We start from the raw sequence: 13,887 nt of genomic DNA, 5'->3' as shown, positions 1-13,887 counted from the left end.
TGGAACTTCACAACAACAACAACAACATACAAACACACACATATATATATACATGGAGCTCTGGTAGCGTAGTGGTTACGAATCAGGCTGCTAACCTCAAGGTCAGCAGTTCAAAACTACCAGCTGTTCCGAGGAAGAAAGATGAGGCGTTCTGCTCCCGTAAAGATTTCCAGCCTCAGAAACCCTGTACAGGGTCACTATACATGGTCATTATGAGTCGGAACCAACTCCATGGTACTTAACACAACAACAACAAATATATATATATGTATACAGAGAGAGAGTGAGAAAGAGAAAAGGGCTACAGGAAAAGAAACAGATTTGTAACAAAGTGTGTCCAGTTGAATTTGAGATGGCAGCAGGATATACAATTAGATGGAGATGGGAAAATTAAACTTAGTGAAGAACTTGAACGAGAAATATCTCTGGATGCTGAGATGGTGATATCTGAAAAACTGCTAATCAAGAGGGGTTATAGAGAAAAGAGAAAAGCCTCAAAGACAAATTTTGAGTAAACGCACATTTCGGGAATGAATGGAAGAATCCAAGTCAGAGAAATCAGAGAGGAATCAGGAGAATCCAGTCAAGGAGGCAAAAAAGGTGAGGTGAGGGTCTCAAGGTGAGGGAATGGTCCACATGGTCAGATGCTTGCTTGCATGAAGACTGACACATCCTTCAGCTTAGGACAAGTCATATTTACACCTCTTCACTGCCACCCAATGGCATACTGCAATTGCCACTCACTTCAGTGTAACAACAGTACTATATATGAGTGAGGATGGAACAAAACTCAAAGTTTAGTTCTTATGTTTTTCTTACAACAAAACAATAAAACTTCTCTCAGAGGTGCATAGCATATAATTTAGTTTGCTTTGTTCTAATGAAATCACATTGATGGTTCCATGTGTCACTCCTTTACTGCTAAATGATGCGATATACAATTAAAGAAGTGACTCATGAACGCAGACACACAAAATTAGTGGTTTTTCCTTAATTATCACTTTAGATTTAATGATAATTTGTAATTTGATGAGACCTGGGGACGCCATAGGAAATAAACGACGAACTGACCTTCTGTAGATCAACAACCACAGTTAAAGAAACAGGAAAAGAAGATCCCTCCAAAGATTGTCCACTTCCTGTCCTGCTCTTAACAACATTAAAACTTCGTCACTTAAGAAGACAGAGCACTGTAACTTGCCACAAAAGCTAGCAAGATCAGTACTTCCTATATCCAAATGCCTAGGGGCAAGTGTAGGGTCTCAGCAAGTAAACTGAAATCAGTTACTGTTGAGTTGATTCCAACTCAGGGCACTCTGTGTATGTCAGACTAGAACTATGCACCACAGGGTTTTCAGATGGCGGCCATGCCATTCTTTTAAGGTGCCTCAGGGTGCACTAGGACCTTCAACCTATTGGTTAACAGCCTAGCATGTTAACCCTTTGTACCACCCAGGAACTCCCTCAATAAATTAACATCTAGTATTTCTCAGACTCTGGTCCTACTCCCAATCCTGGATCCTATCATACTTCTTCATAGACTTCTAATACTGCAGTCACCCATTTGCAGTAAGGCCCACAGAGTTCTCTTGGGTATTCACATACCCTGGACTCTGGGGATCACCTGTGCAGTCAAGGCCTTCAACACCCTCACACCTGTGGCAAAGCCATCACAAAGGTGTGATGTAATCACCCTAATACAATTTCAATGATAAATAATATGGCTTGGAAAGCCAGCTTTGTATTCTTAAGGCCCTAAGGGGTATCCACAAAACAGTGGTTTCAGTTTTTAATGCTTTGTTACAGTCTCTCCTCCCAGGCTGTGGCCTCCTTGGCATTCACTCTCAGTTCTCCTCCCCAGCCACTTACCAGCTCTCTCTCTCCAGATGAACTAGACTCTTGATGACATGAGACACTAGAAATTGAAGGGGTGGCCAGCAAACTTGGTATCAAGGTCCATGTGGCTCTCGAAAAAACCTTAAGCTGCTTGATTATAAGTATCTTTTCTTATACTTAGTATAGTTCCTGACACTTTGTTGTTGTTGTTGTCAGGTGCCATCGAGTCGGAACAGACTCATAGCGACCCCATGCACAGCAGAACGAAACAATGTCGGATCCTGGGCCAACCTCACTACCGCTGCCACACTTGACACCATCAATGATGCCACCTGGCTGATCCATCTCGTTGGGAGTCTTCCTCTCTTTCTCTGGCTCTCCATCTTACCCAGCATGACATCCTTCTCTAGCAACTGTTCCCTCCTGACAATATGTCCAAAGTATGAGAGACGAAGTTTAGCCATCTTGGCCTCCAAGAAGCACTCTGGCTGCACCTCTCCCAAAACAGATCTATTGGTTCTTTTGGCAGTCCATGGCACTTTTAGTATTCTCCTCCAATTCAAAGGCATCAATTCTTCTACAATCTTCCCTATTCACTGTCCAGCTTTTGCATCCATATGAGGTTAGTGAAAATACCATGGCTTGGGTCATGCGCACCTTAGTCCTCAAGATGACATCCTGTAGTAGGCACTTAATAAACCTTTGGCCATTGAATAGATGGATGGATGAATGAATATGTGGATGAATGTTGCTATGGGGTCAAACAGAAAGACATGCACAATTTACTAAAATTCTCTTAGTTACTTATGTACAAAATAGTCAATAATACTCTTCTCAGTGTTAAAAGAGATAGTGGGTATAAAATGCATAACAGTGCTAGAGCTTGACAGACAGTAGCTGCTTAATAGATAAGATTTTCTCTTCCTTCACAATTGATAGCACCATGCTTGGCACTCAAAAAAAAAAAAAAGCCTATGAAGTCTATTACACTACTAGGCATGTGTGAGAAAGTCAATAAATGCTTTCTGCACTAAACTGTAATAAAAGCAGAAAACTGAAATGGAAATAGTTATAACTTATGAGAATTATTTACCAATGACTTCAGTATGCTCATTTTCTTCTTGAAATTAAGTAGCCTCTATTTAAAATGTAGAGTCCTTTTGTAGTTCTGTGGGATACATAGACTGCCAACCACAAGGTCAATGGTTCAAACTCATACAAGGTCACTATGAGTTGGAACCAACTTGACGACACATAATATCAAGTACAATTATGATTTTCATTTTAAAAATGAAAAACTGAGGTGCAGAGAAGTTAAGTAAACTTGTTCCAAATCATGCACCTAATAAGCTGAAGAGCCAAGATCCCGTAACAGTCTATAAGGTCTAAATATCTGACCCAAAGTGGTCTAAGAACCACTTCTTACATATTCAGAATTAAGGAACAAAGGGTCATTTTCCACAATGAGGGTTAAGCTTAGGAACTACATTCCAAGCAACTTATCATCACGATTTAGTTATGAATTGAATGGCCCTAAATATGAATGCACGTGGTGTTGGCAAAGAATACTGAAATTACCCATGCAGTGCCAGAAGAACAGACACATCTATCTTGGAAGAAGTACAGCCAGAATGCTCCTTAAAAGTGAGGATGGTGAAATTTTGTCTTACAAGCTTTGGACATGCTATGAGGAGGGACTATGCAGAATGACATTATGCTTGTTAAAGTGGAGGGTTAGTGAAAAAGAGGAAGATGACCCTCAATGAGATGGAATGACACAGTGGTTTTAACAACGGGCTCAAACATTTTAATTGCGAGAGTAGTGCAGGACTGGGTAGGGTTTTGTTCTGTTGTACATAGGGTCGCTATGAATTGTAATCAATTTGATTGCACCTAACTGTGGTGCTATAGGATAAGCACTGGACTGTTAACCACAAGGTCCACGGTTCAAACCCACCAACTGCTCCTAAGAAACCCTATATAGGGTAGCTATCAGTCTGAACTGACTCAAGGGCACTTAACAATAACAATGGAGTGTTACATATTCATGTAGTAACACAGGAGACCTGGAGTGGCACTGTGGGATAATGAGCTGGACTGCAAGGGCAGTTTGAGCCACAAGGTCAGCAGTTCAAACTCACCAGCCACTCTTAAGAAATCCTACACAGGGTTGCTAAGAGTCGAAACCAACTCCATAGCACTTAACAACATCAATGCATAACATGATCTTATGGTACCATGAGTTTACAATCTATATGGCTGCCAGTTCAAACCCACCAGCTGCTCCTTGGAAACCCTATACAGGGTTGCTGTCAGAACTGACTTGAAAACACTTAACAACAACATAATAATGTAGGCCATGCTTAGCATAAAAATAAGAAAAAATCTTCTAACTTGCTACCTTTTTTTTTTTTTTTTTTTTAAAGCACTATAAATACCAGGACATAAATCTACTTGACACTATAGTTTCCTCATACTGATACACATAGCAAAGGTGTTTGGAATCATAAAGACAGCTGAGATTTTGACATTCAGCTATAGACTGCTAAAAGAAACTCATTTAACCTATCTAACAAAATGTCATAGATACTACTGATGGTTTAAGTCAAGCAGGCATTAAAGCTCATTCCTGAATCCTAGTTGATCCTTTGTGTATAAATACAGAAATAATAGAACTGATACGAAAATATATTTACATATATTAGCATTCAAAAGAGAAAGAAAACAAGGCTCAGTTATTTCACATTAAGATTTCTGTAGAGAAATACATTCTTTCCAACTTCTGAACTCATTGTAATTTACCCTGTTAATACCTTGATTATGGGCTTAGGTTTTCTATCTGTTGTCATACACTTAAAAAGTCATTTGTTAACTTCCATACTTGATGTAGAGTCTCTAAGTAGTGCAAACTGTTAACAGACTTGGCTGCAATGGAAGATTGTACTTGGAGGTTCGAATCCACCCTTGGTGATCTACTTGTAAAATTTCAGCCATTGGTGATCTACTTGTAAAAATTGGTGAATCCACCCTTGGTGATCTACTTGTAAAAATTCAGCCATTGAAGATCCTATAGAGCACACTAGGGTGACAATGGCAACCCCCCCGTCCCCACTAGATGAAAATATAAAGAGTGCTGAGGGATTTCTCTAGTTCTCATACTTACTGTCTTGCACACAACAGGTGATCAACCAAATTTTGTTGAATGAATGAGACACTTTATTTTTCAAGCAGAAACATTACCTGTACATGTTATACCAGAAGACAGGAGATATTTGACATAAACTCACATCGCTTGGTGGATAACTCGAGATTTCTCGAGAAGGTACTCAGAAATCTGTGCTCCCACCACAGCTCCGGAAGAAGTGAATCTCATTTCTAAGTATTTTCCAAATCTGCTGGAATTGTCGTTTATAATAGTGCAGGCATTGCCAAAAGCTTCCACCAAATTGTTCACTTGTAAAATCTTCTCTTGAAGTGTTCTATTATTAGCCTAATGAGAAAAAGCCAAGTCATATATAAAGCATGTAAAAAAGTATTTTTTTATGTAATAAAATCTTTTTTTAAAAATGTTTTGTTGTGAATTATGTGATAGTTTACATGGGAGAACATTACTTTTACATTCATCCTATTGTATAGTGCTTCATTTCCATGTTTACAATCCCCTCAACACATCATCAACCAACCAAAGGGTACATCCTGTAAGCCTGCTCCCTGGTGGTCAGCTCACAGCCCCTCTCCATCTCTGGGTCTAGAGTCCCCAGCCTCTCCATCTCTCTATGTCATCATCTCTGCCTCCATCTCTGGCATCACTGTTTCTCTGGGTAAGGTCCCGATCTCTGCGCTTCTCTCTTGATGGTCACAGGGACCTCCGCTCCTGGTTAGAAAGCAAGTTTCACTGAAGCCAGTCCTAGAATTATTTAAGTGTTGTTGTTAAGAGGTTCAAATTGATCTTGTGGTCCAGTACTTATTCTACAGTGCACACCAGGACTCTGTAATTATTTCATTACTGTGCTTCAAAATAACATAGAAGATACAGCATTTTTTATAAGGAATTACAGAAATCATTATTCCCATTCTCTATACAATTTCCCAAAGTATCCAGATGCATATTCCAACAAAACTCAAGATGAATAATACAAGAACAAGCAAGTTGCTCATCCAGGAGACATCAAGGCAAGTGGTGGGGTCCCCTCAGGGCAAACCCCCTTCCAAGACTAAATGGGAATACACGTGCTCTGACTGGTGACCATGTTGGTCACTGATAAGGGGAAGTGAGGGAAAAACAGCAATGAAGCAGCAAGCTAAGCTCTTCCACATTCAATAGATTCCTGTGAATCTGGGTAAAGACCTGGTTGGCCAGTAGTGTGGCAAGACTTGGGGCATCCTGGGTCCAGAGTCAGTGACATAGCCACAGAGGACTAGAGTGGAGAGTGAAGCATCCAGCTGATGAGAAGCGAGGACATATGTATAAGAATACCCATACTTGCAGATAATACCCACTGGACCTGGCTTCAATGGCTGGATGACCAGAACTCAACTAGAAGAAGAAAGAAGAGGGGGAAAAAAAGAGTAATCTGATACAATTTGATGAACTTGACCTACATCTATAGATGCAGTAGCTCAAAAGAGGGAACAAAGCTTTACAGTGAGGATCATTCCCACCCCCTCGGTACACAGGGTGGACAGGATGGGCAACTTGGACATTGGAGACCCAAAACGGGGGGCTACAAAAGCAAGAAGTTACTGGCTTACAAGCTTTCAAGAGGGAGCCTAGATCCAGAGGGCGCGGAGGAAGGTAGAATCTCCACGGAGTAGTATCCAAACTGTCTGGGTGGGGCTGGGTGGGTGGAGGGCAGGCTTGCAGGGTATACCCTTTGGTTGGTTGATGATTCATGGAGGGGACTGTACCCATGGCAATGAAACGAAATATGATAGGATGAATGTAAAGCTAATGTTCTCCCATGTAGACTATCACATAATTCACAAGAAAACATTAAAAAAAACCAAACTCAAGTTGAATACAAGATATAGCTCTTTCAGAAATGCTTAAGTGTTCTAACTATAAAAAGGTTTTCAGCACATCCTTAATGGGATGATAGGATAGGTGGAAAGTGGGTCATTTCTCTTAAACTTATTTTATTAGTGTGTAGCCTTCAAAATGATTTTAGATTCTATGAACACAGCTATCTGATTTATTAATTAAATGTTTTATTCAAGGAAATCCTTTGCCCATTTTCTCATTATTAACACCAAGGCTGGCACAACTAGTTTTTGGTATCCTATGCCAATCACTGATATCATAAAGACTTCCTAAGGCAGGTACAACTCTTTCCTCCTGATGTTGCTATTCTGTTGCCAAAAGCTTCAAACTGTGAAGCAAGAACTCAAATGCAGTTACAATATCTTGAAACATTCTTCTCTGGTTCTGTACCTACACTGGTTTTGTGGTCTTAGGCTTAACCTCTCTGTATCCCAATGTCCTCACATACATGGGTAATAGCATTGAGTACTTCATAAAATACTGTTAACTGCTGTTGATTAGAATCCAGCTCCTGGCAGTTCCTTGTGAGGAGAGCAGAACTGTGCTCCGTAAGGTTTCAATAGTGTGTGTGACCTTTCGGAAGCACATTGCCAGACTTGTCTTCTAGACACCTCTGGGTGGGCTCGCACTGCCAACCTTTCGTCTAGTAATTGGGTGCTTAATTGTTTGTACCACCTAGAACACCCGCTGTCATCAAGTTGATTCTGACTCATAGCAACACTGTATAGGGTTTACGAGGCTGTAAATCTTTACGGGAGCAGAAAGTCTCATATTTGTCCTATGGACAAGCTGGTAGGTTTGAACTGCCAACCATGTGGTTAGTCCAGTGTTTGTCCTACAACACCACCAGGGTTGGCAGTGTTTAATTAAAAATTCTGGTGAAAGAGCTCTGAAAACTAAAAAGGGCCATATGAATGAAGGTACTACCCTCACTACCAAGAAGCTTTGATTGTTCTGTAATTCAAAATTGTTAGGTTTGACAGTGTATGAACTAGTCTCAGAAGAATTTTCTAAAAAAAAGAAAATGTATCAAAATTATGATAAATAAAAATTGAACCAACAGCGAATAACAGAAAGTGCTGGGGTAAGCTCTGTCTTTTGTAGTAAAATCTTAAAACAGCAGTAACTGATCAATAAACCTTATATATGAGTGAGAATCAAATTACTTTTAATGTGAAGCCATGCAATTCTTTGGATCATTATTTTTAAAAAATGAATTAGACTCAATGAAGCAGTTGCTTTGACACAACGTGACCTCACTCTTTGATAACGAGATTAGGTCTGACCTTCTATTCTTGGATGTTTTGTAACACACAAGAGTCCTATAATGATTGTATTGGCAAAATTTTTACCATGATTCTAATTTTAACTGTGTAGGTACAAAAAGTTTCACAGGGGTATGTCATACAAAATATCTATCTATCTATCTATCTATCTATCTATCTATCTATCTATCTATCTATCTATCTATCTATCTATAATTTAGTCAGAAGTATAATGAGAACACACAGTTCTTGTTTTATCTCATTTCAGGGATTCTTTCTGCAAATTCAAACAAAGTCTCTATCCAAGGATCTCTTTTTTAAAATATTAAGCTCTAATACACTTTTGGAGTCTTGGTGTGGCACTGTGGGATAAAGTACTGGACCATAAGGTTGGTCTGGACCACAAGGTCGGCGGTTCAAACTCACCAGCCAATTCTTGGAAACCAGGATCGCTATGAGTTGGAACTGACTCAACAGCACTTAACAATAACAACAACAACATTTTTTTTTAACAGATCCTAAATTCACCTTTTATAGTGCACAGTTCTGTGAGTTTTGACCAACATAGAATTACATAACCTCCACTACACTCAACCACTGAACATATAGAACAACTCCAATATTCCCCCAAATTATCCTCTGACCCTTTTCTTTCTTTTTTTCTAAGTTTCTGTTAATTAATTAATTAATTATTGTGACGGGTGAAAGTTTACAGAGAAAATTGGTTTTCCATTCAACAATTCATACACATTTTGTTTGGTGATATTGATTGCAATAGCCACAACGTAACAAAACTCTTCCCACTTCCTCTCTGTATTTACAATTTCCCTTCATCCTTCCTCCCAATCCATTCCCACCTTTTGATTTTGGAGGGTTGATTTCTCTAAGTGTGTTATTGCTCACTTTATAGGTTTCTTCATCCTTTGGAGAACCATAGGAAAGGAGTTAAGTTCCAGGCTTGAAGGGTGTCTAAGAGCCATAGTCTCTGGGTGGCGTTGTGGGGTTTCCACCAGTCTCTATCAGACCAATAAATCTGATCTTTTTTATGATTTAAAGTTTTGGTCCACATATCTCTTCTGCTATGTCCAAGATCAGCTTTTGTGGTCGCTTTCAGAATGGTCAGCAGTGGTATCATCGAATTCTGGTCTCAGGGTTTTGTGGAATCTGGGGTTCTCATGGTTCATTAGTCCTTTGGTCTAATTGTTTCCTTGAGCCTTTGATTTTCTTCACTCTTCTTTGCTCCAGGTGAGGAAAGGACAATTGTGGCACCTTAGATGGCTGCTTACAATATTTTACAACCCCAGTTACTACTCACCAAAGTAGATGTAGAACACTGTCTTTGTGTTTGCCAACTGATTTTAGATTCCACCAAAACTATGAATCAGAGACCCCAGGTCCAGCAACTCTTTCCCTAGAGGTTTGGTTATGGCTAAGAAGTTTTCATAACTTTGTCTCCTGTACACTCTATTATATTCATGGATCTATTTGCAGCAAAGGTAAACCCACATGTAGAAATAACCTATGTGAAATCTGTATCTATTCATGTGAGCAGTCAGAGTCACCTCACTGCTATTCAGCTTGTCTATGTATCCACTCAGATTATTGTTATTACTGCTGTGTGAGTGAAAATTAGGAAGACCCCAGTGACATGGACGGGCACAGTGGGAGCAGCAATGTGCTCAAATGTAACAATAATTATGAGTATAGCACAGGACTATATGTTTCATTTTGTTGGGTATATTATCAGTATGAGTCACAATAACAATAACAGCTAATGACCGGGGACCTTTCTTTGTTGGCTGCCTGAATGTATTTGTTGAAGTGCATGCTCACCTCCTCTGACTAATTTTTAATTGAAATGTTTTGTTATTTATGTGTTCAAGAGTAAATTGTAGAGATTAGTTCCTTGTTCAATGTATTGCTAATCATCTCCCCAGTATATATGTTCTCTTTTTACTCTTTTGGAAAATCTTTTGATGCATTGAAGTGTCTAATTTGTAGGAGGTACCAGTCATGTAATTTATCTTTTGGTGTGTGTTTTCAGTTATGTTTAACAGTGTATTTATGCCATATATACGAGCCCCCAAGTTTGTCCTTTCTGTTCACTGATAGCCTCTATAGTTTTAGGTTTTACAATTAGACCTTTAATCCATTTTGAATTTATTTTTTGTAGATGATGTGAGATATGGGTCACTTTTGGTCTGTTGGAATTTTCTATCTCAGATTGTGTTAGTTTGGGTAGAAATTCTAGAAATTTGTCCTTTTCTTCCAGGTTTTCAAATTTGTTACAGTACAGTTCTTCATAATATTCTATAATTATCCTTTTTAATTTCTATTGGTTCTGTTGTAACATCACCCATTTAATTTCTTACCTGTGTTACTTGCATCTTCTCCTTCTTTTCCTTTGTTAAATTTGTCAGTGGTTTTGTCAATTTTGCCAATCCTTTCTAACAGCCAATTTTTAGTCTTGTTGATTCTATTATCTTTCTGTTTCATTTATTTCTGCTCTATTATTTATTATTTCTTTTCTTTTGGTGACTGTAGGCTTTGCTCTTTTTCTAGTTGTTGGAAATGTTGGATTGAGGTGTTGATTTGGGTTCTTTCTTCTTTTTTAATGTGTACATTTATTGATACAAATTATCCTCTGAGCACTGCTTTTGCTATTTCCTAAAGAGTTTAGCTTGTTTTGTTTTCATTCTAGTTTACAGATTTTTTTGATTTCATTTTTTATTTCTTATATTAGCCAGTGTTTTTAAGCAGGTTGTTACTCAGTATTTTTCCATGATCTTCCTGTTGTTGATTTCTAATTTCTTAGCACTGTAATGTGAGAAGATGGTTTGTAGTGTTTCAATGTTTTTATGTTTATTAAGGTTTGTTTCGTAGACTAATATATGGCATATTCTGGAGAACAGTACATGTGCACTGGAAAAGAACGTATACTAAAGAATATATATTGTGCTGGTTTTTTTGGGTTGAGTGTTCTGCATACATCTATGAGGTCTAGTTGGTCGTGTTCTTTAAATCTTCTGCATTTTTGTTGTTTCTTTTTAGTTGTTCTTCATCAAAAGGCATGTATTAAAGTCTTATGATAAGATATGGACAACAATGTTAAGTATGAGTATTTCTGAACACTTAATTGTGCTCATGAGGAATCTGTACATGGACCAAGAAGCAGCTGTTCACTGGAGAAGGATATCATGTTTGGTAAGGTGGAGGGTGAGAGAAAAAGAGGAAGACCCCCAGCAAGATGGATTGACAAAGTGGCAGGATCAATGAACTCAAGTGTGGCAACAATTGTGAGATTGGCCCAGGACTGGGCAGTGTTTCGTTCTGTTGTACATAGCATCATTATGAGTCAGTACCAACTCAATGGCACCTAACAACAACAACAACACAAGTCCTGAGTCCTGGTGTGGCACTGTGAGCTAATGCGTCACACTGGAAAGTTGTTTAAACTGCAAGCTCACCAGCTGCTCCTTGGAAACCCTATACAGGGTCACTATGGGTCAGAATCAACTCCATGGCAACAACAATCACAAGTCCAGGTACGGCACTGTAGGATAAGCCCTGGACCATAAAGTCAGTTTGAACCACAAAGTCGGTCGTTCAAACTTACCAGCTGCTCCTCGGAAACCCAGTATAGTGTTGCTATGAGTCGGAATGGCCTCAACAGCATACAACAACAACTGTTATTGTGGAGTAGTCTATTTCTCCACAACACTTAATAACAACAACCACAAGGTTGGCAGTTAAAACCCACCAGCTGCTCTTGGAAACCCAATATAGGGTTGCTATCAATCGGAACCAACTCAACGGCACACAACAACTACTATTATTATGACGCTATCTATTTCTCTTTTCAGTTTTGTTAATGTTTGATTTATGTATTCTGAATTCTTTCATTGGGTGTGTAAATATTTATTATTCTTATGTCCTCTTGTTGTATTGACACTTTAATCATTACTTAATGTTCTTTTATCTTTTGTTGTTTTTTGCTTTAAATCTATTTTATCAGAAATTAATATTCCACTTCTGCTCTTTTTTGGTTACCATTTGCTTGATATATGTTTTTCCATCCTTTGTGTTTCATATTATTTTTATCTTTGTGTCTCCTGCAGACAGCATATTGTTGTGCCCTGTTTTTTTTAATCCATTCTGTTTCTCTCTGTCTCTTGACTGGAACATTTAATCTATTTACATTTTATATAATTATTGATAGGTATGGGTTTACTGTTGTCATTTTGCTGTGGTTTGTGTGTGTGGTGTTGATGATTTCTTTGTACAATATATTTTTTCTGTGCTGAGGTTTTTGTTTGCAGATTTTCTTATAATTTCTTTCTTTGCTGTTGTTTTAATGTTTATTGAGACTTCATGATTTTCTTCTTTTGGTTAGAAGATTTATTAATTTACTTTCAGGTTACCCTATAATTTATTATCTTTCCAAATTTACAAAAGGCCATTCTATAAGGAGCTCTGGTAGCGTAGTGGTTACAAATCGGGCTGCAAACCTTAAGGCCAGCAGTTCGAAACTACCAGCCGCTCCGCGGGAGAAAGATGAGGCATTCTCCTCCCGTAAAGATTTACAGCCTCGGAAACCCTGTACAGGGTCGCTATGGGTCGGAACCGACTCATAAGAAGGCACTTAACAACAACAACAACAACATCTTGATATTGCCTTGAATTCCTTTCCATTTGGGAGTTCTGTAAGCTACATAATTTATTCTCTTTTTACTTTCTAGTTATCATCATTTACAAATTGATACCTTTGGTTCTTTACTTTCAGTTGTAAGTTTATTTTTGATGCTTCTATATCTCAGTTGATTGCTACATTATCATATGTCTTAATCTCTGGTTCATGTTCACCATTGTTAATTCTCTATCTGAAGGACTTGATTTCCTTTAGCATTTCCTGTAAGTATGGCTGGATTTTTTTTATTAAAAAATTTTTTTATTTGGGAGAGTTCTAATTTTGCCATTGTTTTTCAAAGACAAGTTTACTGGATAAATTCTTGGTTGGCAATTTCTTTCCTTTCAGGGTTTTATATATGTCATTCCATTGCCTTCTTGTTTGTATAGCCTTTGTTGAATAATAACAGCTTACTCTTACTGGTTCTCTTCTGTCAGTAAGTTTTCATTTTTTCAAAATTGATTTCAAGATTCTTTCTTTTTTGAAAATTTGACTATTCTATTCTTTATTGATTTTCTTCTTGGGTCTATCATATTTGCAGTTCATTGAACTTCTTGAATGCATACATTCTTGTCTTTCATGATATGGAAGTATCAACTATAATTCTCATGACTTCCTTATAAGGTAGTTCCAATAGCATTTCTTCCTCTGAGAGATTTTCTAGCCCTGTAGTTTGGTCACTTGATTGATCTATCTTGTCTTGTTTTGTGTCTCTGTGTGTTTGTGATTTGAAATTGTCTGTTGTCTCCAAGACACTGTAGTCTTTCTGTATTAATGTGTTGATTGCAAGTTGTTTTGCTTCACCCTGATTTTTTTGTTTTATTTTAATATAACCAGGTAACAGTGGGGGCATCTTACTCTCGTAACACATCCTTTGCTTCCCATGATTGCACACCTCCAACTGGACTGCGGAGGTGCAGGGGTGGTCACTGGTAATCTTATGGCTGATGGGGTGGGGGTGGGGGTGCCTGCTCCACCATGGGTTCCCAAATAAATGAAAAGGGCAAGAGAAGAGGAAGAAAAAAATAAAGGAAAGATTAAAAAAAAAAAAAAAAAAA

At 38.3% G+C, this 13,887-nt stretch overlaps 1 protein-coding gene across 1 annotated transcript in view; it reads right to left on the bottom strand.

The window, feature by feature from the left end:
- Positions 1–13,887, bottom strand: part of MYO3A (myosin IIIA) — a 410,482-nt gene that overhangs the window by 218,221 nt on the left and 178,374 nt on the right. Inside the window, exon 13 of the mRNA XM_006871683.1 lies at positions 5,124–5,326. Coding sequence (XP_006871745.1) covers positions 5,124–5,326 — 203 coding nt within the window. The remainder of the gene's footprint in view (positions 1–5,123; positions 5,327–13,887) is intronic.

The sequence above is a fragment of the Chrysochloris asiatica genome, unplaced genomic scaffold (genome assembly GCF_000296735.1).
Source record: "Chrysochloris asiatica unplaced genomic scaffold, ChrAsi1.0 scaffold00172, whole genome shotgun sequence".
Lineage (NCBI taxonomy): Eukaryota > Metazoa > Chordata > Mammalia > Afrosoricida > Chrysochloridae > Chrysochloris > Chrysochloris asiatica.
Note: the sequence above shows the minus strand (reverse complement) of the source record. Positions and strands in the feature narration are given on the sequence as shown.